The 25,667-nt window shown below is 42.7% G+C and overlaps 1 protein-coding gene across 5 annotated transcripts in view; it reads left to right on the top strand.

Moving 5' to 3' along the window:
• Positions 1-25,005, top strand: part of LEF1 (lymphoid enhancer binding factor 1) — a 71,870-nt gene extending 46,865 nt beyond the window's left edge. For 2 of the 5 annotated variants that reach the window (XM_075500704.1, XM_075500708.1), the window contains exons 7-12: positions 1,831-1,914; positions 3,818-3,940; positions 4,676-4,838; positions 7,483-7,590; positions 11,429-11,477; positions 23,894-25,005. In XM_075500704.1, coding sequence (XP_075356819.1) covers positions 1,831-1,914; positions 3,818-3,940; positions 4,676-4,838; positions 7,483-7,590; positions 11,429-11,477; positions 23,894-23,973 — 607 coding nt within the window. In that variant the 3' untranslated portion in view covers positions 23,974-25,005. Of the gene's footprint in view, positions 1-1,830; positions 1,915-3,817; positions 3,941-4,675; positions 4,839-7,482; positions 7,591-11,428; positions 11,478-12,110; positions 12,152-23,893 lie in introns of those variants that run through there. The other 3 variants (XM_075500705.1, XM_075500706.1, XM_075500707.1) reach the window with 3 other exon arrangements.
• Positions 25,006-25,667: the final 662 nt, after the last annotated feature.

Genomic DNA, 25,667 nt, shown 5'->3' with positions numbered 1-25,667 from the left:
TGCTTTTTACAGTTTCTGTATGGAGAGAAGCCTCTGTCATTGGGAGATTTTGCTGCTCTTGCTAATACTAGCCCTCTCAGGATCATTCTCTGACATTCAGGGTGTCATTTTCCTTTGGGAGGAAACACGTGGTATTTTCAGAGTAATCCATTTGGCAGGATGCTTCATGTCTGCTTGGGGTAGATAGGTACTTGCCCTCAGATCTGTTGGAGCAAGGAATAAGGAAACTCAGCAACAATTTCAGTGCTTTAGAATCTGTATCTTGACTAATCTGGGCCCATGCAACAAGCAATGCAGATTTTTTTATTATTATTATTTTTTTTAGTGTTTATGGGAGGGAAACATGATCCAGATGACAACAGGCATAGAAAGTAGAGAGCAGAAGATGGTAAAATGCTGGATTGCTGGCAAATCTTTCAGGAAGTGCCACGTGCCTTTTTGGAACAAATTGTTATCAGATACCAAACTAAAATATGGAAGTATCTGACTCTCTATTCTTTTTCTTACTTCCCCCTCCCCTCCTCCCCATTCGTTGCTGCTCAGCTGGCTCCCCACCTCCACCACCACCAGGCAGTTTTCCAGATGTGGTCAATCATTTCTTTTGAATGGTTTCTCGATGCAGAGGCTGCGGGGAGGGAAGAGGGAAAAGAGAAAGGAGAGACAAGATCCGATCTTATAAGGCCTGGGGATGTGTTCAGCAGCACTCGCTGACAGCAGGACGTACCCAGCCATCCCTTATGCTGTACGGCTTCCAGCTGCCTCTGTGCGGTAGCACTGCTGAGACTTCCTCCGCCTTTTTTTCCCCCCTTCCCTTTGAGCGCTGCTCATTTCCAGTAATGCACTCCAAGGGTGAAACCTGTATCCTGAACCTTACAAAGGCCAATATCCCTTTTCTTCCCCTCTGAAAGCTGATCTGCCAGTCAATAAGTAACTGTTTGAATAGGATTGATCTGTGGGGTGGTCTTTCTGGGCTGGTTCAGGTATTTGGGCTGAACTGGTATTTGTTTGCATTAGCGTAGCATGCTACTTCAGAGTGTTAATTGTAGTCACGACCTGAACCGTTGCTAACTGGAAGTAACCAAAATGTAGCGATGATGATAAAAACTGGAGTCCACATGACAGGCTAGTGACAAAATATTCCTTGTATTTGGGAGTATAAAGGCGGTAAGACTTTCACACAAGCTTCTTTTACTGGATTGCAATGTTTGAGCTTTAAGTAGTTAAGATGGACTTGTGTTGCTGTGGGCTTTTAGGTGGTTGTGGGGTTTTTTTATCAAATAAACTTCTATTTTCTTAGAAAAGCTGGCCACTTCTACCTCACTATAGAATATGCAAATGGAAAGAGTCCTAAGTTTTCAAAGACTTAATAAAACTGTCAAAAGGTTTTCTAGGTTGACAATTCACAGTCTGGTGTTCTTGCACTGATCTACAGTAGAACTGTTTGGAATAAAATGCCTCTTTTCTAAGAGCTAGTTAACCAAATCTGATTCCAGTGCTTTTAAAACTAGGTGAGAGAGGGATAGAGGCAGAGAGTGTGCATGCATGCGCGCGTGTGTGTGTGTGCGTGCACATGTGCTTTGGGGGAGGAAGGCTGGTTGTTTTGCTTTCTTCCCCAGTGGAAACTGAGATTGGGAATCTTTCAATAGCGAGGGAGAAAGTCCAAAGTGTTCAAGTATTCGTTAGCTTGGAATACAGCAGAACTCTTGAAAGTGTTACCTATTACTATATTTTGTGACTAGTACCGAGTTCCCATCAAGTGCTTGTAACTCTACAGTAACTACTGAATACCGTATCGTGTGATTGATGGGTTCCTTTCTTCTGTGACCTCAGGCAAGGTCAGCCTGTATATCCCATCTCGAGTGGATTCAGGCAGCCCTATCCATCCTCACTCTCAGTCGACCCTTCCATGTCCAGGTAGGTGTAGGAGGTGAATGACTGACTGGGGAGTAACTGCTGGCATTAGAGGGCAAGTTGCTCTTCTGCTTGCATCTTGGTCTGCCTTTGCTTGCTTTTCAGTCAGCTAAAACTTTATGCGTACATTTTTATTTAACATATTTGTGTATATACAGTTTGCCTGGATCCCACACTGGTCTCATTCAGCATTCTCTTGGCAGTCTCTGAAGTATTGCAATTAGGAGCACTGGTGAATTGTCAACAATTAATTGAGCTGTTTCATCTGAAATGAGTCATTAGTTCATTTCTAGATGCAACATATAGTGTGCATCCTTGGGTTTTGCTCATGCAAGTATGCAACCAGGTGGATTGTCACTCTAGTCTGCGCTCTCCAGTTCTAATTAAAAGTTGTTGGTAATTAGCCTTGAATCATTTAGGTATCACCCTGTGTGGAAACTTGCTCGCAAGTAGGTATTTCCTAGCCCAAAGCCACTAATGGCAAGGGATGCCAGCACAGTGTATTTGTACTGGTGTGTGAATCAGGCACTGTGTCTTTATGTCTAAGTGCAAGCAAGCAATGCTAACTGAGACTTGGCCATGACACACTCCAGACCTCCTCTGCTCTGCTTTTGCACTCTAAAGACAGCTTCTGCATCCTGTGCTTGGTGTATGCAAGGTTGCAATATACCATTCTTGGGGGTTTTTGTGTGACCTGTAGAAGACGCATCCTCTTGCACGGGGACTTAAGACAGGCCACCACCTGATAAGTGGTGGGTCCTCTTGCCTCTATTTGTGTGGGCTCCTTTGGATTATCACTGTCCCTTCTGTTCTTTACAGGGGAATGATAAGCGTGTGCCTGTCAGGGTGATTGGGAACAAACCCCATTCTTTCTCCATAATAAAATGACCTGATTTGGTTACGGGGCTTTGTGTTTGCTTTATTTTGATGGCATGAAGGAAAAGGGCAAGGTGACTAGGGAATGGAGAAGGGAGACGCTGGATGTGATTCCTTAACCAGCACACATTCAGCAAACCTTTGGAGCCTGAGCTTGCTTTTGATGTTAATGGTACTTTCCACCAGTTCAAAATAAAGCATGCAAGTTTTCTGCTGTGCCTGAGCTTGCAATGCTCAGCACCTTCAAAATCGATCTCAGCTATCTTTGAAGATGACTTGGATTAGTAGGGTGGGATGACTGAGTTAGTGGTACTTTGGTTTTCTTTTCATTTTCCTTCTTGTACAAATGAAAGGAAGGTTTAGGACAAAAGTCCGTGTGTCGTGTGTGTGTCGTCCCATGTGTCGTGTCATATTTCCCCCCCCCCCCCCCATTTTCCAGGATGCAGGATTCTTTAGTTTATTTTTATTTTAAGCATTTGAGGGAAGGATAGTGAGTTTAGGTGAAGTGATGTTAAAATCTTGTAGCTTAAGTACCTTGAAAAGTAAGAGATTCCTTAGAGAGCCATCAGAAACTTCTTGAAAAGACTGTTCTTCTTTTATTTTATTTTATTTGTTTCTGCATGGCAGTTCCCTCCTTTGCGTTGGCTGGTGGTGGATATTTTAAGAATGTTTATATCTTGGTGTGGAAATACAGTTTTTGGTTAAGAAATGTGTATTTTTATTGCTAGTCAGTGCAACAGTACAACCATTAAATGTTTCTTGTGTGCATTGCTAAAACTGTTTGCCTGAAAGGTAATAAAATAACTTCTTTACAACCAAAATGCTGACTGGTTTGTTTGTTTGTTTGTTTTTGTTGAATAAGTGGGCTACAACGCACAAATCTTACCCAAATATTTTTTATGCATTCTTAAAGAATTGTCTTCCATTGCAAGCTCCGTAGCGTTTGCGTTCTTGGGGCATCCTGCCGCTGTCATGTGTTTGATGCCTGTCTTCAGTAGGGTTACAGACCTTCCTTTGTTTTCTCTTTTAGGTTTTCACATCACATGATTCCTGGTCCTCCAGGCCCTCACACAACTGGAATCCCTCACCCAGCTATTGTAACACCTCAAGTGAAACAAGAACACCCGCACAACGACAGTGAGCTAATGCATGTGTGAGTCTGCCTTTCTGCACTAGCCCTTAATCTATAAATGTTTGAGAACTAACGCTATCTGAAGAAGAGTCAAGGAGGTTTAAAAAAAAAAAAAGTGCCTTTCATGTCCTCTTTGAATTTTAACTCTTCTCCTATAACTAAAACAGGAGATGTGGGCTGCTGTTTGGGAAGAGTAATGAGACATGAAGCCATTTCTCATTCCAGTCCAGCACTACTTAGCTATCAGGAACAGCCATCTTGATTCAGACATAATCATGGACCTGTCTACCTGTGGATGTTGCTTGAGTGTGAACTCACGAACTTCTGCTGGAAAAGGTCTTAACTGCAAAACCTACTAGTAAAAAGCAGCCCTTTTGCTTAGTACTTGAAGGAAAAAGGCCTAAGAAAAAAAAGTGGATGAGGAGCTTTCCTCCTGCCTGTAGCAGTGGTCTTCTAGGGTACTATGGATAGTCTTTCAAAAAGAGAATTGAGACAAGTGATGAATTTGGAGCGGATTCACAGATCAAATGTTATTTGCTAGAGAATGTCAACCTGACATCCTCCCTGAGTATTAAATTAAGTCAGTTCTCTGAAAAGGTATGAAAGTGGATGGGACATGACCACTGAAATTCTCATTCTTACTACTTAAATGCTACTGTAACCACAGGTTGGTAATTTTCCATGGGGTTTTTTTTAGGCTGAAGGTAAATGGATACTTTTTTTCCCCTCCTTTCCCTTTCCCCCACCACGTTTTAGGAAGCCTCAGCACGAACAGAGAAAAGAACAAGAGCCAAAAAGACCTCATATTAAGAAACCTCTGAATGCTTTCATGTTGTACATGAAAGAAATGAGAGCGAACGTTGTAGCAGAGTGTACTCTGAAAGAAAGCGCAGCTATCAACCAGATTCTTGGCAGAAGGGTATGTACAGGAGGGTGTGTGTGTACTCATGTGTGCTGCTAATTTGTGTGTGTTTCCCTTTAGTTGGGTGTGATGGCTCACTTTCTGCTTAAGGTGCTAACTAATGTGCAACTATCAAATTAGCTATAGAAGATAAAACATGCAACTAAAAATAAAAGCAGTGTCCTGACTTCCTTTTTTCAGCATTAGCAACATAATCAAATTGGTGTCTGTTCTACTCATGTCATGGTGTCAGCACCTCAGGCTTGAAGTATCGTCATTCACACATGGCAGGAGGATTCAGATCACCTTCTGGGTCCTCCCTTAGGCTGGCATCCATCAGAGCAGGAGGGGATCACTCAAAGATGAACGCTGGACGCCAGTGGAGATGGAACTCAAAAGTGAATATAACGTGGTCCAATTGTAAAGTCATGTAGGTTGGGAGGGGCCTGTGGAGGCCATTTAGTCCAACACCTGCTCAAAGCAGGTCCAGATACATCAGGTTGCTCAGGGACTTGTCCAGTCAAGTTTTGAATGTCTCTAAAGTCAACAGCCAAGTACCGATGATCCCGGTATATGTCCCAGAGCCTTGCTGAGAGCCATTTGCTTCTGTGGCATTGTAGGCATGTTTTGTTCTTTCCATGCTCTGAAAAAAAATATGCAGGCCAACCCACAATTAGAAAGTTCATGTTCGCTGTCAGTGGTGTTCTTCCAAGGGAAAGCAGCAAAGGTAAATGCCCATTTTGCCCTTGACTGTCCCGGAAATGAGAAAAGGGACGACTTTTGTATCAGTCTGGGTTTGAGTAGGGGTTATTCAAACCCCCTTGCTCAGTGAACCCCTCTTCTTGACCACTGACGAAGGCAGTCTTGAGAGGCACTGCAACTCTCTGAAAACCCTCTGCTTTTAAAGTGGGAAGTCAGTCCACAGCCTTAACTGCTACGTCTCTGTTACAATCTGAAGACTGGCCCCCCTGTCCCCCCCACCCCCCACAGAGCAGAAATCTATTGGTACTTGTCCCAGTTCCTGCAGCCTTCTGCTTTTTCTCTGATGTTCCAGTTACCTCCTCTTAAAGGACATCTCGGTGCTTGCCTTTTCCATTCTTTCATGCAGGTCTCTAGGATCATGTTTTCATTCTCACTCCCTCAGCAATCGATCTTAGTTGCTTAGTATGTCAGCCTTGTTTCCTTGGCCTGACTGAGGGCAGTGGCTTATTTACCTCCATTTTGGTAATGAATCAAGCCTCAGTGCTCCATTGCCTGCTTTTTCCACAGCTTGGACTCCTCCCTTCAAGTTACTGTTCTCCGTGAAAGTACCTCAAATTCCACTTTTACGGTGGTACAAACAACGCATGAGCTATCCAATATAATTGCTTGGAGATTAATTATTATCAAATGTTTTGTGTTCAGTCATCCTGGTCACTATTTACTATACCCTGTGCCACTCCGGAACAGGAACCACCTCTGTTCTCAAGCGCTGACGCTTTGCACGCTGCCGGGCTCTGTGATGCCACAGCGCAATGGTCGCTACCTTCCAGCTGGGGAACGCAGCGCGGAGTTTGGGGGCTGCAAACAGGCTGAGCTGCCGTGCTCTCAGTAACACATCGAACTTGCCAGCTCAAGCTAGACAAGCGCTTTAGTTCACATCTTCTGACGTGTAACAAAACGACATATTAAATCGTACAAATGTGATCTGAAATCCTAGTTATGTAAATTATTTGTGCATGAGTGTCTTAATCATTTAGTGTCTCTTTTTTTTTAATATCTTCTCCTCCTCCTGCCCCCCCGTGCACATTGTCAAAGTCAAACAAGAAGACATGTCTAACGCTGCAGCCATGGAACCCGATTCTAAATAAAAGGCCTTTACTCTTTTTGGTTCAGGTCTATGACAGGTGTTTCAACAAGAACAAAATTATTAGATACTGATGTATCTGGTGCCTTTTCAAATGTGCAGGTTGTGAAGGTTTTTTTGTTTGGGGTTTTTTTTTGTCTTTTTAAGTACATAAAAGCAGGAAGTTTATCCCTACTTGGCTACAGAGGTCAACTCATGTAATTTGGAAGACTATAGTTTTGTGGTTTCTGTATCTTAGAAACTTTTTGCAGTTGCCATTTTCTTTTCTTCTGTTACAACAAGAAGAAATCAGAAAGCAGGTACCTTGAAGCTCAATACTTAGAGGTTGGTCTTGGAACAGGAGCCTGGTGGTGCCCAGAAAGCCCTCTGCGTTGGCATTGAAAACCCGTGTGTGGCTGCTGCTTAAAAACAAGACAGCAAACCCTTCTGTGGTGGGGAGCTCGCTGCCCTTCAAAAGCAGCACAAACCCTTTCTGTTTTGTTGGGAGCTAAAGGGTGCTTTTTGGTTGTTTGGGGTTTTGGGGGGATTTCTTGGGTTTTTTTTTAAAGTAGTGTTGGGAGAGCATGGTTCTGTGAGCACATTATTTGGTGAGCCATTTCCATAAATTATTTTTGTCTTGCTCAAGGCACTTGGCAGTTGCAGGGCTGACAAATGTGTGAAAGTTGGTTAATAACATGGGTGCTTGTAATTGCTAATGAATTTCATTTTTGCAGTGGGGAAGGACTGAATCAAAGTCACAAAAACACTTGCTCATGTCATCCTTTGCCTAGGTATGAGTTATTTCCTAGTCTAATGCTATGCTTATTTTGTTTGCAGTGGCATGCTCTCTCCCGTGAAGAACAAGCGAAATATTATGAACTAGCTCGTAAAGAAAGGCAGCTACACATGCAGCTTTATCCAGGCTGGTCTGCAAGAGACAACTATGTAAGTCACTCACTTGAAGGCTCTTTTCAAATTAACTTCCTTTACCTAACTTTTTTTTTTTCCTTCTTTTTCTCTTTAACTTGTGGAAAGTTCTGGATGGAGGCATGGTGAACAAACATATAACATAAGTCTTATATTTGTTTGCACTTCAAGCGTCCGGAGAACTTAAGATTTTGTTGTTGCTGAGATGCTTCTTCTGAAGGTCACAGTTTTTGAGGGGAAAAAATTAGCATGGAAAGTTTTTTTTTTTCTAAGATAATTGTCAGTACTGTCTGAAAGCTTATGTTCTGCTGTACAGCTGTGCATTTTCCATAATTTTCTATTGGATCACTTGCTATCCAGAAACCTTTAGACCTGAGCAAAAAAGGGGTGTGTCTCTTTCAAGAGAACCGAAAGCTCAGGGATCTTAATGCAAACTGAACTTCAGCTGGAAGTAATTGATAATGGTCCATCTCTGAAATAAAGCCTGCAAAATTTGTGTAAGTAAACTTCATGATAGATTCTGCTTTTATACAGTTTGGTGAAGCTAAGAAGTTTTCTTACAATTACTCTTTATTTTATGCTTAAATATCAAACAAATGTTAATAGCACGTTGCACAGCTTGCACTGCACAATTATACTATTGTGCTTACAGTGAGCTGTCAGTGTAGTCATATGTTATGTTATGAAACTTGCAAGCTGCAACCCTGAGAGACGGATCCTAGCCTGAGATATGGGCTCCTTTCCGTCCCCCCATCAGCTGTGACATTATTTACTGTGATAGGAAGTGTACATGCTATATCTGGCTCAGTTTTCCAGCTGTATTAGGTGGACAGTAGTATTTCTCTACTTCAGTGATGTCTTGTGGACGTTAAAGAGTATGAGGCACCTAAATACAGTGTTAACAGAAACTGTAGAAGTACCCAACACTTCCAATCCAGCACAGCTACTGTTCAGCTTAAACAAAATTTTCATTGTAAGCTAGAGGCTCTTAGGGAGATCTTTGGCATGGAAGACATTGACACAGAAACTACATGATCATCTCCAAAGCAAATGCCTTGGTCTTGCTGACATCCGTGCCCAGTTTTGTAAGCACAGACACTACTGTAAGCCCTAGCAGCTTGTTTCTGCCTGTTTTATACAGTCATCTTTCCTAGCAGATGAGCTGTCATGACCTTATGCAGGTAGGGTTTATTTCAGTGACCAGACCGTGTCAACAGAGCTGTCTTGAAATATACCTGGCAACAAATAGGGCCTTAGTGATATACTCCCCGAAAACAAGGGATTTTAATTGTCTTGAACTTACTTGCTGGGAAATCAAACCACTTTGGAGCCTTGTTAGCTCACGCTTACTGGACATCAGCCTTCAAGATTGTCCTGTGATGCTCGGTTATGTTGACTTTGAGAACCTGATGTGTTTTGCCACAGCCTACTGCCATATAGCACAAGCAGTGGACCTGCGGTTTCTTAAATGCCTTGATAGACATTCAGAGTGTGTAAGGTGGCACGTATGAATTCTCTCTTTGATGTGCTTCCAACCTACATCCTGTGTGGAAGTATAGCTCTGACATACTCCAGTCCTATATGTTACAACGGAGAACTCTGCTAGCTTCCTCTTGCAGTCCTTTTCTCTGCCTCTCCAGGAATTCACACGTTTGTTGCAATGGTAGTGAGAAGGTGATCATAGTAGATCACAGTTTATCACTGAAACCTTTTCAGGTATATGTCACCTTTTTTTTTTTTTCTTTTTTCCCCTTCATTTTTTCTAACTTGAGCAGTTAAGAAAATGAAATTGTATTCATTTAGCACAGATATTACTGCACTAGTTTGAGAGCTGGAAGTGACTTAGGGGTGACTCTTCTGTTTCATGTGGCTGAATTTCACAAAACAGTAGAACTAAAAAATATGTACTACTTGGTTTTAATTCTTCTATTTTGGTTTGCCTGCTTATTCAGGATTTCAGAAATTTCAAGAAAACATTAAGCATTGTGTCGCGAATGAGCTATTCAACTGTTGACAGTATCTGTGTGCTTTTTATTATGTTTTTATTACTGACACCCAAAGTAGTCCTGCAGAGTTGTGTGACAGTCACGAGCAGCACAGTGTTTTCATAATGTGGTAGTGTCTGCGTGTGCTGCAGTTGTCAGAAGCTACCTCATTTGGGAATGCTGACAGCTCGTTTTTAGCCCAGCCTTTTCCTTCTGTTCCTCCACTGCTGGTATCTCATAGACAGATCTCAGATCAGCTTTCAGTATGTTTTAGCACTTGAAGTCAGCCTGACGTAGAGAATAGAACATAATTTTCCTCGCATGATTTTCCATGTTAATGTCTGCACTAATGCAGAAGTATTGCCTTGGTGCCTAAGTGATAAAGCACATCACTCTGAATTCCCCAGAGCCCTTGAAATCTGCTTTCCAACTCCTAGTCTTGGTCCCGTATTTGGGAGCTCACTCACAAGGCATTGCTCAGCCCTGTTGCCAGCCTCAGGATAAATAAGGGCAGGACCTTAAGAGTCAGGCAGGCCCACGCTGTCAGAGCGGACTGGAGACTTCTTAAATTCATCTGCCATAGCTTCACCGTAGCCTGTATTTGGGGCCCTCGCTTGCTGTCCATCAGTGAGCACTGCAGTGGTTTGAGGTGGTTTCTCACATCACCTGCTGTCCATCCCGTCGCCTTGCAGAGCCAGCTAATGGAAAGATGTGTCTCTCCAGCTCAGCCCTTCCAGTTTGTGGCCACTGTGCATGGCACGGTCTGTGCCAGGACAGGCGTTGGCAGCTGCCAGCCGTGCTGAGTGGGGTGGCCTCTGGCTGGGGGGAAGGATGGACAGCGGGCTGCAGTCCCGCTTACAGCAACTGCACCAGTGTTTGCCAGAGCTCATCTGTCAGAGCCTGTCCTGGCAGCTCAAAGGCTTCTTTAAGATGTAAATGGGTATGACTTTTTTTTTTTTTTTTTAAAAAAAAACCAAACCAAAACAAAACAGCATTGACTGACGATACAGGACAATAAAAAGCAGTCATATGGAGGAATATCAAAGTGGTAATTAGGGCGATGCAAAATGATTGAGGTTTAAAATTGTGGGTCTAAACTGACCTTTTGTTTCCTGAAAGACTGTGCGAACCAGGAGCTCTGGCCTTTTCCATAGATGGGGGTGCGGGAGAAGGCTGAGTGTGTGGGTTGGCACGACGAGCCTGCGCCGGCACGCTGGTGCCAGTGTGGTGTCCAAGAAAGACAGCTGCCAGACGTCCATTTCTGTCCTGCACCTTGGTCATGTTAAGGGTGCTCCGCTGTACAGCAGTCTGCTATTTGGTTATTGCACAGCGCGTTCTCCGGGCACAGCCATACGAGACTTGGCTTTTGTTAAGGTATGAACGTTATCAGAACAGTTTTAGTTGGCTGGTTTGCACCCTGGGGACAAGTCATGGTTGTCCTAGGTACTTTCAACACCCTGTCTGCTGTTGCCATGTATGATAGTGTAAGTATCTGAATGAGTGAAGAGTTCTTGTAAGAGCCATAAATTATTGTATCAACATACGTGTCATCAGATTATTAAGCGTGAGAAGTCTTTTAGATGCTTGCAGCTGTCAGCATTAGTTGAAAAACTGCCAGAAATTGTGATTCCATGTGGGTATAAAAATATGTATTGCTCATGTGCGTACTTCTCCATAGATGCTGAGAGCAAACCTTGTTACCATTGAAACAGTTGGAAGTGGGTTAGAAAAGGTTTTAGCTACCCCAAAACCAATAGTTTTGTTTCCTTTCTCAGTGTCCAGATGGCTTTTGTTTCTATGCTGTGAGGTGGGGGAGCGACAAAAAGCAGTTCCGTGCATGTAATTGTATGGCAAAATTTCCTGTTTTTCAGGGGAAGAAAAAGAAGAGGAAGAGAGAAAAGTTGCAGGAATCAGCATCAGGTAGGCCGTGACCAACTCTTACGTACCATTCACCTCAGGTGTATATTAGAAACCAGGGCTTGCGCTATTTAATTTTTACATGCTTTTCTCTAACACTTGCTTCTAATGGATGTTTTAAGATACTTCCCTTTGAATGCAAGCTTGTGAAAATGCACACAGTACATGTCTCCTTTCCCTTATGCCTTTCCACGCAGCAGTCCTGACGGCATCCACATCTTTGGCTGAACTTACGCGTTGCTGCAATCGCTGTCCTGCTTTACCTTTGCTTTTCTCCTCAATCAATGTTGTATCATCCTTAGACTTAACTATGACTGAAATACTGTGTGGGATTATTGGACACTGGTGACCTTTTTTGTATTTTATCGCTGTATTTTACATTTCTGTGTACACTAACAGCTGCCTAGTAGGTTGGCTAAAAGCATCAGTGAGGTCTCCTCTTTGCCTGTAAAATATATACAAAGAAACACCCTGTTTTCCCCATCAAAAATGGCTGGTATAAGAACCATAAAAAACCCAAACAACAAAACCAAAAACATACCAAAAAATCCATGTAATACTGTAGCAAACAAACTTATTTGGAATGTGCAAAAACTCTGTAACAGAAATTTGTTAAAGGAAAACAATCTTCTACAGGTACAGGCCCCAGAATGACAGCTGCCTACATCTGAAGCATGGTAAGAACATCTCTAAAGCTTTCCTGATGATGAAACTGAATTGTAAAATAAGCTTTCTTATAAATTTTATGCAATAATATGAATTTAGCAAAAATTGCAGAAGTATCATATCCCAAAGCTAATGTTACTTTGACTACTGATGGTTTTTATACCGGCTATCTATTAGGTGTTCACCATTTCACTTCTTAACCTTAATATTTTCAAATTGACCATACCTCACTGACTCGCTGCAAGTCTGCCTGTGAAGCACAGGGATGGGTTTATTAAGCAGTGCAAACCCTCCCAGCCAGCAGACTGTCACAGTTCATAAGAGCAGGTTAGACGCTGGCTTCAGGGTACATTTTATGTGCTGACATCTACAAGATGCTGGCTGGCTGGGTACACTTTTTTAAAATTTATTCACCTGTATACTAACAAAGCATCTGCTAAGAAAACGGGACTGTATTTCAGTTATATCAAGAATTTCTCCCTCAACTGTACAGAGGTATTTCATGTGTGGTATGGGTTGGTTTTTTTGTTGTTGTATTTCCAGCATGTGTTTTCTCTCTTCATATAGCATATCATATCAATCATATCATATAATCTGCACCGAAGGTGGAACGACTAGTGATTACACATATCCAATAACACCTTCTAGTCTGCTTGTGAGTGCACACACTACCACAGCGAGATCCTCATTTCTCAGTGTTTGTGCTGCAAGGCTGGTCCTTCTCTTCCTCTCAGTGTGATACGTTTTCTACTAGGAATAGCATTCATTTGACAGAATAGTTGCTTCTACACTGTCTAATTAACCCAGACTGCTCTCGGAAGATCCCTGAGAATTCCAGGAATCATGCAAAAAAATAACACTTCCTAAACTCACCTATGCATTATAACAGAAACGGGCTCTTTCTCCCCTCTCCCTCTGCCTTGTTTGGCCACGTGAGCCCCTTGGCACTCACGCTGGTCAGCAAAGCGGCCTCCTGTTGGCCCTCTGCTCTGCTTGGACTTTCAGCCAGAGAAAGTCAAGTTACGTTTGCTCTGTGCAGTGTGTCAGTCCATCTGCATGATTCAAGCCTCTTCTGTTGCCATTATGCCATATGCCATTATGCATATGCCATTATGCTGGTTAGTCTAAACTTGGTTGGGTTTAAGACTTTGGGGTTTTTTTTTGAAAGCTGAAGTAAAGTGAAAAGGCAAAATGCGTGCTGTTTTGTTCTTCCTGCTAAGCACAAGTTTTTCAGGCAAGCAGTCTTGCCCTTTGCAATATGCCTGAGTCATGCTGATTTTAGATGTGGATTGCAGCATTTGGGTTCTGTAGCCTACACAACAAATGTGGCTGTAAAGTACCGTTAGTTACAGTGACTACCATAAGTATTATACCTAATAAAAAAAAAAAGGTGCTTTAACCTTGAGTTTTATAGTTGATATTTCAGCTTAGTTGCCCAGGTCCATGATTATTGTATTTTTCCCTTTGATGTTAACACAGTACCAGTAAGGAAAACACACATAATTTTCTCTGAATTGACACACAGCGCTTGATTGGGATTGGAATGCAACTAAGGCTCAAGTGACAGTTAAAAACTGGGGGATATTTGGTTTCTTGGATGCCTTACAATCTAAGGATGGCTGCCTTGCCTACACTGAACTACTTTTGTTGGAGTTTCTCTGTTTGCATTTTCCATAGTAGACGATGAGTTGAAATAGAAGAGGATGAATGTTCTGAGTATGTGGGTTTTCTCTCTTTCCCTTTTACCTCTACACCCCTTCCTTCCTTCCTTCCTTCCTTCCTTCCTTCCTTCCTTCCTCTTAAGCTCTGTATCGGTGTGGAAACTGTTGGTCATACCTGTTTCTCTGTCCTTGTGCAATTTATAACAGGGAGTATGAGAACAGTAGGTATCTTCTTCCACTGAAGGGGGAAGCTCTTGACTCCATATATGCTCTTGACTCCATATATGCGCATGTAGGCAGCCTCACTAAATGTTGCGTGCCGAGTGAATGCTCTCCACTGGAGATGTACAGATGTGCTCTGGCTGGAAGTAAATGCACAGAACGATTTAGGGAACCTGAATCAGCCAGACTTCAAAGTAAACTTCTGAAGGTTAAGACTCTTGCCCTTTGCAAGCCTAATCCAAAGAATGTTTTGCCCACAAGCGTAATATCTTACCAGGCCCACAGCAGAGCTGTTGTAGTCTTTACTGGATGGAGATAATAAGTTTGGGAATGCCTTTCAGTGAGTGCCGCAAAGAGCTCTTGCAGACAGGAAAACACTAGCTTTCTTACCCGTACGGATGGTGCAAGGAAGAGGGGGAAGGAGGGTGGGAGGTCTGGGAAGGAGACAAGCGTTCTGTTATCTGAGAAGAATCAGAAATGAGTAGGTGGCAAGACCAAAGAAAGAATCTCGAGATCAGCCAGGGCTGTAATTACGGTGATGTAAGTGAGAAGGATGAAATGGTGGGAGGGTTGTGTGGTGGGATGTTCAGAGGAAAGTAACGGAAGAGACATGCAAACAGAAATGATTTAAGATACTGTGAACATTTTGGGTGTGTGGGGTTTTTTTGTTTTTTTTTTGTCCATGAACACTTCAGCGCATAACTGACTTTTAAAGAGGACCTCTAACCTGCTTTTTGGCATGGACATGATTTGAGTGGTGAAGTCAAGGTGGTAGCGTTAAGTTGCTCCTCTGCCTGGGGTTGTACACAGCAGCAGGCTTCTTATGGCTTCACTGCTTAGCATTTAGCCGAGTTCTGCGATCTTCTCCAGCCTGCTGAATGGCCAATTTGTAAAACACTTTAATATTATAGTACTTTAGGAATACTGTGACCTGGTGCTCCAGCGTTTGGTAAATTATCCCGGGGTACTCCAAAGCATGTCACCATTCTTTAAGAGTTGTGGAACTGTCCCCAAGCAGGATTTTGTTTTCAGTTGACATGGCCCAATGCAATGTTTGAAAGAACGTTTATTTGTTGAAGAAATACCTCTTCTTTATTCTCCCTTGTGAAATCAACCGAGAGTGGCATAAGACCCAATAATGCTAAAAATGAATTTGGGAGAGGCCAGGAGGGAAGGGAAAATGAGGAAAGCTAAGATTAAGGACAATGTAGAGATCGTCTGTTGAGCACCTTTCAGAAAGGTGGGTGTTTTCTTGTTACTTTAAGCACAGCCTTCTAGAAGACTTGTAAATGGGAGCAATTCTGTGTCAGAAGTGGATATTCCTGATTTCCTATCCAATTTGACTTTTGGAAGGGAAAAAAGCTAATTTTTAGCATCTCATGAGTATTTTTAAATCAGCAAGGAAATAGCAGGGTAGTAACAAAAATTCCTCCTGATTTGTTCCGCAACGTGCAAATAGTTAACTTCTTATGACTTGCTATGTACGGTAATTGTAAAAGGCACATCATTTGACATATGGCAGGATGCAATTGGGAAGTCCTCACAAGCTACATAATTTAACATTGTGTTTTGGCATGTCTTCAAGGGCTAAAAAGAGTGATAGAGAAGCTTAGCAGACATTTGAAAACCTGTGAGAAGTGTATTTGTGGCTTGCAAAATTCCATGACAATTAGCATTTAGATTAGCAAAGCTTTCAAAAATGAGAAAACTTAACTACTACTGATTTACAATCAGAAGCACTTAGAAGGATCAGATTAAGACTGTTTAACTTTAAACAGTGAGTTATCTATAACGTTTCAAACTTCCTACATGGAAATTAGAGCCAAATTTCAGTGCAGAAGTGATTTTTGGATAGTGTTGTAACAAACAATTTATGACTGGATTGTTTTTTCCTTATTACTTAGAAATAAAATGGAGTGAGGCTGTGAAAGCAGACTATGAAGTGGACCAATCTACAGCCAGAATACTGTGGAAAAGAATCGTCTAATGACTGTGGTCATGGTTGACCATGGGTTTCTGGCCAGCATCCTGGAAAGGAGATGCAAAGAGGATGTGGTACCTTGCTTTCAGAGGCACATGTTTTCTAACCTGGCTTGTCTAGTGCTCTTGAAATTGCTGCTGGAGTAGTTTAAAATGAAACAAACTCTCCACCCCTTCTATACCCCTTGATGGCTCAGAAGCTTTAAACAGAGCCTGGAGAATTTGCGCAGAAGTTAGTGCGTGTGAGAATTTGTGTGGTGATGGTGGTGCAGGCATGTTTTGCTGATGTGCTTAGAAATTACGTTTCCTGTGTGACCCATGTTTCCCTGTTCCCTGTTTTGCCTACGAATGGTGGCCTTCAGCATAGGCAAGAGGGACAGAATAAACAGAAGAGAATTTGCTGGATTGAAACATTTATATTATTGAATACTTAGGTTAACTTCAGCCTTTTTCAGATAGGCATAGAAATTTCCAAAGACAAGGAATATAGCCCTCAGACAGATCCTCTCCTGCAACTTAATTCTGACCTGACGTTGATCTTGCTGGGGTGAAAGACAGAAAGCCTCCTCTCTTTCTCGGGCTCTCCGACATCTAGAAAAACGTCAAAAGAGCAAACCTGAAGAAAAGCCGCCTCCCGTTTGGGTGGCAGGTACAGAAGGGCACTGACACCTGCTGGGAGAGGTGTGGCAGGGCAGACCCCGTTCCCCCTTTCCCCTTACCAGCCTGGCAGAGGAGCCTTGTGAAGTGCAGGAGGGAAGGGTATAAAAGCTATTTTGGGTGCAATCAGAGACTATGGGAGGGATAAGGGTAAGCCAAGGTAGGGGCCAGGCATAGGTGTTCTAAATAAAAAAGCAGCAGAACACTTTCAACTAGACAATCAGCATAGACACGGGATTAGAGAAAGAAGAAAATCTTTTAAGTGTTTACAAAACAGTTTTTGCAATCAAAGGATGTAGCACAGTCAGCTATGAAGCTGGCCTTCAGCATTTCATGTTTTAAACTGACACTGGCAAAGGGCAAAAGTAGATAATTCAGCAGGCAAATGTCTAGAACCTGTTTATTTTGTCACAGATGCTCAAGTTGCAGATGCTGCTGTGAAGTTAGAGATGCCTACTGAAGTTTGAACTCAGCCACATTTACAAGTGATTAAAAAAACCCATTTCGTTTCACTTCTGAGGTGTTAGCAGTAGGCGGCTTGGGCTAGAATGAAGGAACAGTGGGACGACTATTGTTCTAACTCTTCCTGTGGGAGAGGGTGGGGACAGGGAGTTGACGGCCGGTGCACCATTCTTCTCTGGATGAAAACGGTGTATTTTAGTGGATTTAGTAAACTCGCCACCAGCTTGAGAATTCTAAGGTCATGAGAAAAACTCTGTAGAAACAAACTGTTTCATAAAGAAAACATAAGATTTTGAAATGTGGTTTCATTCCCAGTTGGATGAAAACCTCAGCATTTTAGTGTTCATCCCGGGTCTGTATTGCATTTTCATTTTTTAGTGTATTTACATGAAAAATTTCAAAATGAGAAATTGATACTGTATTCCTGAACAGCTAGAAAGCAAGTTGTAATGACATTGTCAAAGTCTTTCCCATTTGTTTCTGGAGACTAAGCTTGGGTGAAATCTGTCCTCTAATTTCAACAGAATTGTACTTAAATGCAGTTCTGTCAAAGCTTAGCAAACTTTAGCACTGAGTTTTGTTTCTGTCTGCCTCTGACTTTTAGAGATTATGATTGGATTGAAGAAGTCTTCTGATATACATGAATGCAAAACCAGCCACCCTGAAGACCAGAACCACCAAAATGACAAAACCAAACCAAAAAGCCTAAATTCGATCTTGCAAAAGTCACTGCTAATAGAGCCAACCTTCTCATACCAGTCAGTTCCTTAATCCTCTACTTTAAGACTTTTTATGCAAGTCATCTTTTAAATCTCTGATCCTTTACCTGCTTGTTAAGACTGTACCATATAAACAGTTTCGAAAGTGTGCAGATTGGAAAGCTGTACAAGGAAGGAAGCTCACTGCCGGCCCAGCTGAAGCACCACTGTCTAGCCAGGTAAACATGAGACTGGCAGCCAGTATGGGTTTTAGTCTGACCTTTCAGGACACCAGCTTTCTGCTGTTGGTTCCAGCAGTAGGAGCAAATGTTGGAAGCATTTGTGCAGCGAAGGTGTCATTGGCACTGGGGCGTCGTGTGTGAGCAGGGTTAGATGCAACTGAGGGAAATGGTACCAGCAACCATCTCTCTGAATTCGTGTTCTTGGCACAGGCATCAGTAGAGCTCAGAGGGTAAGAGAATTAAGGAGGCTTAACTGAGCAGAGACACATAATTTCTGAAGTTGCTTCCTCCTTGCAAAAGTAAGATACATGTTTCCTCATTACTGTTAAGTTGCATGAGAATGAAACTTGGTAGTTTTGAGAGCCCTCTATCCTTCATCTCAGGGATACCTGAAATTGCACAAGGTAAAATGTTATTGCCAAAATAACTACATATAATTAGGTTTATGGTGTGTGCATTTGCCTTGACAGTAGGTGAGACTACGTTTTGATGAATAGTTGGGTTTCTTCCCATATGTGTGTCTTTTGAGATATGCAACAGGAGGCTTGTGCATTTTGGACCAGTAGAGATTTTCTGCTGAGATGACTTAATTGCATCAAAGTGAAGTTGATGTGTTTGAATTCTGTAGTGGTTTCTGTGTACTGCTGTCTTACACTGGTAGTGTTGCCTGTGTGTAGAAGAGTTGATGAAGCTCAAGAAGATACTTGGGTAACATCTGACTTACCTTTGGTTGCATGAAAGGAACTATTTAAATTATTCCATGTATTAGAAAATGTAAATGTTGAGATTGTCTTTCAAAGTACAGTGTAAATTCTAACCTATGTTTAATTGTGGCAGAAAAGATGATCTACAAAGGAAACCTTGTTATAAAGTTTGTTATTTTTTCTTTTGAAAGAATTTTCACTTACTACTTTACCAGTACTTCATGTCTTCTGTTACAGCAGGTGAAAGCTGAAGTAGCAATTTCAGTGCCCCTAGAACTGATGCATCTTTCTTCACAGCTCTCAGTCTATAAAATAATTTAAAAAATAGTCTTCTGAATATTTATTATATGCCATAAAGATACAAAAAGGGGACAAGCCTATTTCTCCCTCCCTTGCAGATCACTTTTACTATCTTATTCCTCTTTAAGAAGCTGCTAGAGACAGCTGTCTAGAGGTAATCTGTTTTTTATTATAAACATGCAACCTTTCTCCCCTCCCACCCCCAACAGGAAAAACACGTCCTGGGTCTTCCAGTAGGATCATTTTAAAGATTGTAGCTCAGCGATAGAGCTTCTAGTTTCATGCTGCCTACACTGGGGGCCTTTGATAAGAGCCACACCTGCTTTGGCATCGCTGACTTCAGCCGCACAAAGTGGGAGCCCTAAAATACCTGGGCGTTTCCCGTGCTGACACTAACCTGCTCGGGAAGAGGTCTCTGACTCATGGCGGGGGGGTATCCCTGCTGCTCAACACATCCGGCTTCGGCCAAGCTAAGAGGAAGAAGTTAGGACTCCAGACTCCACCTGTAGTCAATGGAGAGGTATTTTCAGTATATACACTAGTTACCTCAGGGCATCTAAAATGCTAGTGGATAATTTGTTACTCGAGTCTCCATTCACAGTTACCAGCAATGGGCTGAGGCTAACAGTAGCAAGGGGAGAAAAAAACCCAAGAAAAACTTAGTAGGGACATAGCTTCAACATGGCAATATCTGTTACAGTTTTAGGGTACAGTTTTATGTAATTTCTTTGGCAACAAAGGCAGCTTAAAAGGTTTCCTCTGCTGCCTGCTGGTATCCAGCTCTTGCAGAGAGGGCTTTTTCCTGTCTCCCGTAGGTCTCTCCATCCATGTGCTGTAACAGCTTGTGGGACCCTGCAGCAAATCGGATTACTAAAATGACTGGGGTTTTGTTAGGAGGTGGTTTTTTTGTTTAGAAACAACAAAGGTTGTGGAGTGTTTGTTTTTGTTTGCCCCGAACATTTCAAGGATCTGGTTTAGGCTAACCCCACAAACCATGGCACAGCTGGGCAGGAAGAGGAGCAGACTGCAGCACCGGCATCTATCTGCTTGCGCCTGAAACTCTCCAGCTCTGCTGCTGAAGAAAATACAAAGGGGCTTCACAAACAGCGTGAACCTTCCTGATAAATAATGACCTGATTTTGCATACCCGAGTTTCTGGAGTATTGGATAAACCCTGGCAGTAAGTCGAACATGTTCCTTTTGGACTTCAGAAGAAAATGACACTTTCAGCTGCTGGGTCCCTGAGTTTGCCATGTTGTTTGAAGTACTGGATTAAAAGCCAGGTTTGGAGACCGACTTTTTTCTTTTTTTTTTTTTCAGTACATATAACTACTGTTATATGTAATCTTGTCTCTTCTTACAACTGTATGAAAACAACCTATGGTGGGGAAAAGTGTAGAAAAAAAGCACCTGGTGTAAAATTTTTACTTGCTTTCTGTGAAGGGTTAGCTATCTCTTTTACTCCGTGCTTACTCCTGTACCGACCCAGCCATTCTTGACTTTCTTCCATAGCCTCTTACGATTAGCATGACCTGGATGAAGCTGCGTAATCCTCTCCCTAGAAGATTCTGTTCTAGAAAAACGGAGAGGAGTTAAAGACTAGAGGAGGAGCACAAGGCCCCTGCGGACCCACCCTTCAATCCATCTCGTTCCCAAGCATGGGGCGGACTTGTGATCCCCCTCTGATGTTCTTGCCCTCAGCCATCGAGCCCAGGCTTGTTAGGAGGCTTTAGGTTTACTATAGTGATTCCTGAAACACAGTTTTATCTCTTCAGTAGTAAGGCCTTTCTTTTGACACTGAATTATTGTTGAATTTTATTTCTGTTTCTTTTCGAGGTGTCCCCCCCCCCCCCTTTCCCCCTGCAGTCAGATGTACACTGCTAATGGCACAGACAGTGCCTCCTATTGTGGCTCAGGCTCAAGACTTCACATATGTAAAATGTGACTTGCAGCACTTTCTTTGAAGCCTAACCACAGCCAGGGAGCTGTAATTGCAGTCTTTGATTGCGCCGACTTCACTTGTGGATTGGGCTTTGCTAGGGCATGCCTCGCTTGGCGAGACTTCAGCTACAGCCCCCCAGTGAAGCCTTAGATGTGGGAAGTCTTCAGTCTCCTTAGCACATGCCTGTGGTTTCTTGAAAAGAATCCTGATTTGACCTGTTTTATATCTGTAAGGCAACACCATCATCATTTGTATTTTTTAGGTATTATTTGGTTTATCAGCAGTAGAAGCAATTTCCAGCGTGTAGCCTTAATGTGCAGCTGGGGAAAGGCTGGGCTCTAGATACTGTTTTCAGGATGGCTACTGTGTAATTTGCTGTACTGCAGCATTCACTTCGAAATAGGAGTATGTGGGGCTTCGCTGTGCCTGCCCCCGTGCAGAATCACAACCGTATCTGCAGCCTCTCCACGGCAGCAGGGGATAACCAGGCGCCGAGAGGGGCTACGGAAAGGCACTGCGAAAGCTGCGCTGGGACTGAGAAAGAAGCGATGGCCGCTGTTTGAAAAAGCAGAGGGCCAGAGCAAGGCCGCAGTCGTTATTTTAACCTCCTGACTTCAAAGACAGCTTGCTGGTAAGGGAAGGGGGGAGGAGGCAGGGAACCATCTCAACAGAAGAGCATTTCATTTCCTTCAGTGAAGTAGACATTCCTGGCTGCTAATGGGGAGTAGCTCTGAATCACAGCGCTTGTATCAGACTGCTGTGAACTACTGGCCTGGCGCCTCAAGGCCATTCCTCAACAGGAAGCTGAATGTTTTCATGTAAGACTGAGAGGAAAACCTTCCCAGGAAGAGCAACCTGGACCAAACCTTTGAAAATCCGGGATGAAAAGGCACAAAATAAATATAAAGCTGCAGGGTGCTCTCCCCAGTGTTCCTCTGCTGTTTGCTTGGCCTCTCTTTCGTGCTCCTTGGAAAGGTAGAGCCCTTTGCAGCTCTTTGATCCGCATGTGTTACGGAGCACTGTGCTACTTTATTAAAAAAAAAAAGGCAGGAAGCTCGGAAGGCTTTTTTTAGTTGGGACTTGGGCTGGTTTTATGAGGAAATAGGAACTGAATTAGTCAATACAGACCACCTCTGTTGAAACCACTGGTTTGCCAGTGGACTTTCAGCTGTGCTGTTTAAGAGGCCACAGCGGCTTTAAATGTCCTTTTGTGGCTACCAGCAGCAGGTGAAAATTATTCGCTATGTATCAGGGATGGTGCTATTTGGGGAAGGGGAGCAAGTCCATCAAATTAAAGCTATACAGGACAGTTTGGTATAAGTTTGTGCTTGCTCTTTCTACCTTAGTCTGCAGCTAAACTTCTTCAGTGTCCTCAACTATCCTTTCCACTAAAACAATGGGTGGCCTCTGATGAGGAGTCAATTTGTTTAGTAAGATTTTGGGGCCTCAGCTTGCACTCACTAAAATCAAAGGGTCCGAAATCAGTTTTGGAGGCTCTCTACCCTGGCGTACATTAGCATGTGTAACTCCTTAGGAGCTGTACTCAACCAGTACGGGCAAAACACTTTGTGCTGTAATGGCTTACACAGAAGCTGCAGCAGATGGGAGGTGGATGCCCAGTTATAAATGGCCCTGGTTTAAATACTGCTGCTGTAATATTTGCTGATTAATTCTGCTTGTGGCTCTTACAGGCTCAAGCAGTCTATCTATTATGATTAGCGTAACAGAAGTTTGACTTGTGGTTTAAACCATTTCTTCACAAACTTGTTCTGTCTTGCCTTGCGTGATTCAAGGTGCTGGCAGTGTATCTTCTTTGTGTGACTGAGCACTTTGTGTTTCTTCTGGTGAAAATCCACTCACCTTCTCCACCGAACTGCATTCCTGTGCTAATTTTGGTCATTCTCAAAAGCTCTGCTCATTGAACCCTCTACTTGTTTGGCAGCTGAGTAGTACCTGGAGGCCTAGAGGTTAACATAGATTTTTTTGAGATACCAATAATCCTGAGACCATTACTGGAGAGCATGTGTCTGTCTGTGGAAAAACGCCTGACTCATTAGACAGTCTTTGGGTGGAGTCCCTGTTATAAGCCAGTTGTCTGGGTCAGAAGGGCAGGGGTGATGGTTGAGTTAGCAATTGCATAAGTCAGCTGATGTAACCCAGAGACCTAACGATGAAGAACTGTACCTCTCTGGATGAGCAATACCCGTAAGGCTTGCACTGTTGGCCTTTTCACATGCTATAAGAACATCAATCCTTCCAAGATCCTAGTGAACTTTATTGCTAGGTAAGAGGCCCTTACACAACTGGAAGATGCACCCTACCCCGCTGAAGAGCAGAACGAATCCTCCCCAGTCGTGTGGACGGGTGGTAGGGTCAGTGTTCACACAAGCCTCACCCACCACCTTCCTCTACCCAGCTGCTTACAGAAGACAGCATTTCTTCATTTCTGCAGGGAGTAGAGCTTGAACCTCTGAAGTAGAGGTTTAATTGATCTCAACCACTGTAGTACCAAAGCCTGAGGATGTCTAGTTTTGTAACGGATACCTGGGTCAAATGTTGTAGATAGATAAACAAAATCCACTACAAAAGGGAACTACTTCTGTAATATGTTGAATGTCTACATAGCTTAAAACCCCACCTTTCTGGCTGGTGTGGACATCTATTTACAATCCAAAGTACTCCATAAATATTCTTGCAAACTTCAAGCAAGAGCAAATAGCAATTAACTGCACTTAACTTTGACATTGCAAAGGACACATTCCACTTCATACGGTTGTGTTGTAGTTACAGTGACCCATCACCAGCTTCTTTGAAGGATTTAAAAAAAAAAAAAAAAAAAAAAGCTTCATATAGTATTTCTCTCTCTCTCTCTCCCCTCCCTGTAGGTGGGAAAAGAAATGCTTTCTCAACTTGCAAAGCAAAGGCGGCGACACCAGGACCCCTTCTGGAGATGGAAGCTTGTTAAACCCTAGGTGTGTCCTTCATCCACACAGACCACCCCCAAGGAGTCTGTCTAGGATGTCATTCACCCTGATGTCACTGCTAGAGACACTGAATCATAAAGACAATCACTGCCAAAATCCTTCACTATCACGAGGTCCAGCCCTGATATAAATAGAGCAAATGAGCTCCTGGGTCAGCAGAGCAGCTTTTGTCTTCACTCCACCTCTGCCTTGCACTCTTAAGCCCCCGTCTCATCTGTGTCCATATCGAGTCAGCAAACAAAGTAGCGTGGCTGTCTATGCCTGCTTCAGCCAACAGAATAACGTAGACCACAGCTGCCCCATACAGCACATCGAGGAATGGAATTTGCCTGGACCAGGATGACACACTCAACCTTCTTTTTATTTAATGGTGCGACAGGATCAATTTTGGTTTTAGCTTTTTTAAGAAACTTGAATGCTTTTATATTTTAACTTTTAGTTTGTAATTTCTTTGGTGTATATTTTACTAGGTATGAGCTTTTAAACAAGTGTCAGAAATCTGAAATACTTTTTAAATAAAAGGGGTTTTTCTTTTTTTTTTTTTTCTGCCAGAGGAAAAACCTGTATGGAAAAAAGGTGGCTTTTTTGTTAAACTATTTGTAACAAATAGTGGCCTCTCAGTCTATATAATACAGTGTCCTATAGAACTAAATAAATGTAACAACAGTCAGCTGGTCAGTAGACACGTCAGTCTTGCATCATCTACTCTGTAAACATAAGCAATACATCCAGCAAATCTGACTGCAGTGAGTTCTCCTTCTCACCCATTCCCCTTCTCCTTGTAAAAAGCCCAGCACTTGAATTATTACTTCAATTGTTCTGTATTTGTATCTGTTTTTGTTAGCCTGTTAGTGGGATTTTATGCCAGTTGTTGAAATGAGCATTGATGTACCCATTTTTTAAAATAGTAAGGCACAGCCTTTGCCAAAAATACTGTCAACCGATTTTTTTTTTTTTTTTGTCATTCCAGTTTGAGTTAATGTGCTGAGCATTTGTTTTTTAATAAAAGCTTTGTAATAAAACTAAAGTCAATTGTCTGGCTTTAAAAAAAAAAAAAAAGAAAAAAAGAGAATGGCTCACGCTTGGTGCAGTAGAATCCCGCAAAGGTCGACACAAGCCCAGGAAGGCACAGTTGCTTCTAAGGCTGAAGACTTTTGGCTCAGTGTTCCCTTATAGGAAATGCAATGTGTCTATTCAGCTGTTTGCTCACCTGAAGTAAAGTCATTTTGGAAGATTACTTTCTTTTTCTTCTTAAAGAGAGCAGAAGTTTCTTGTTTTCATACCAGGAGTAAGGAACGGGCAGGCTCGGTGCTCCCTTATGCTTCTTAGTTAGATTTGGCCCGTGTGGAAGTACCAGGCTCTGTGATTCCTCCCCCCCATCTTCAGTTTCCTACTAAAATCTTAGTGAATGCAGCAGTGGTTTTAAGCTGATGATCAGGAACATGGATTCCTTTCTGGCTGCAGTCCATGCCCACACAAGGGATAGGAGACTACAGTTAAATTTCTTATAGCTGTATAACTTATCCCACGGTCAGGGACTGGAGCTGGCGGCAGAATCAGCTGCGGAAGGCCTGGTTTCATGGTGTCGGATCCAGAGAGTCTGCATGGCCTGCCTACTGCCAGGGGTGCCCGTGAGATGTTCCTGCAATAGCAAGCAGCTCCTCTGCATGCTTCA

This window comes from Mycteria americana, chromosome 4 (genome assembly GCF_035582795.1).
Source record: "Mycteria americana isolate JAX WOST 10 ecotype Jacksonville Zoo and Gardens chromosome 4, USCA_MyAme_1.0, whole genome shotgun sequence".
Lineage (NCBI taxonomy): Eukaryota > Metazoa > Chordata > Aves > Ciconiiformes > Ciconiidae > Mycteria > Mycteria americana.
This window is presented reverse-complemented; position numbering and strand designations above follow the sequence as displayed.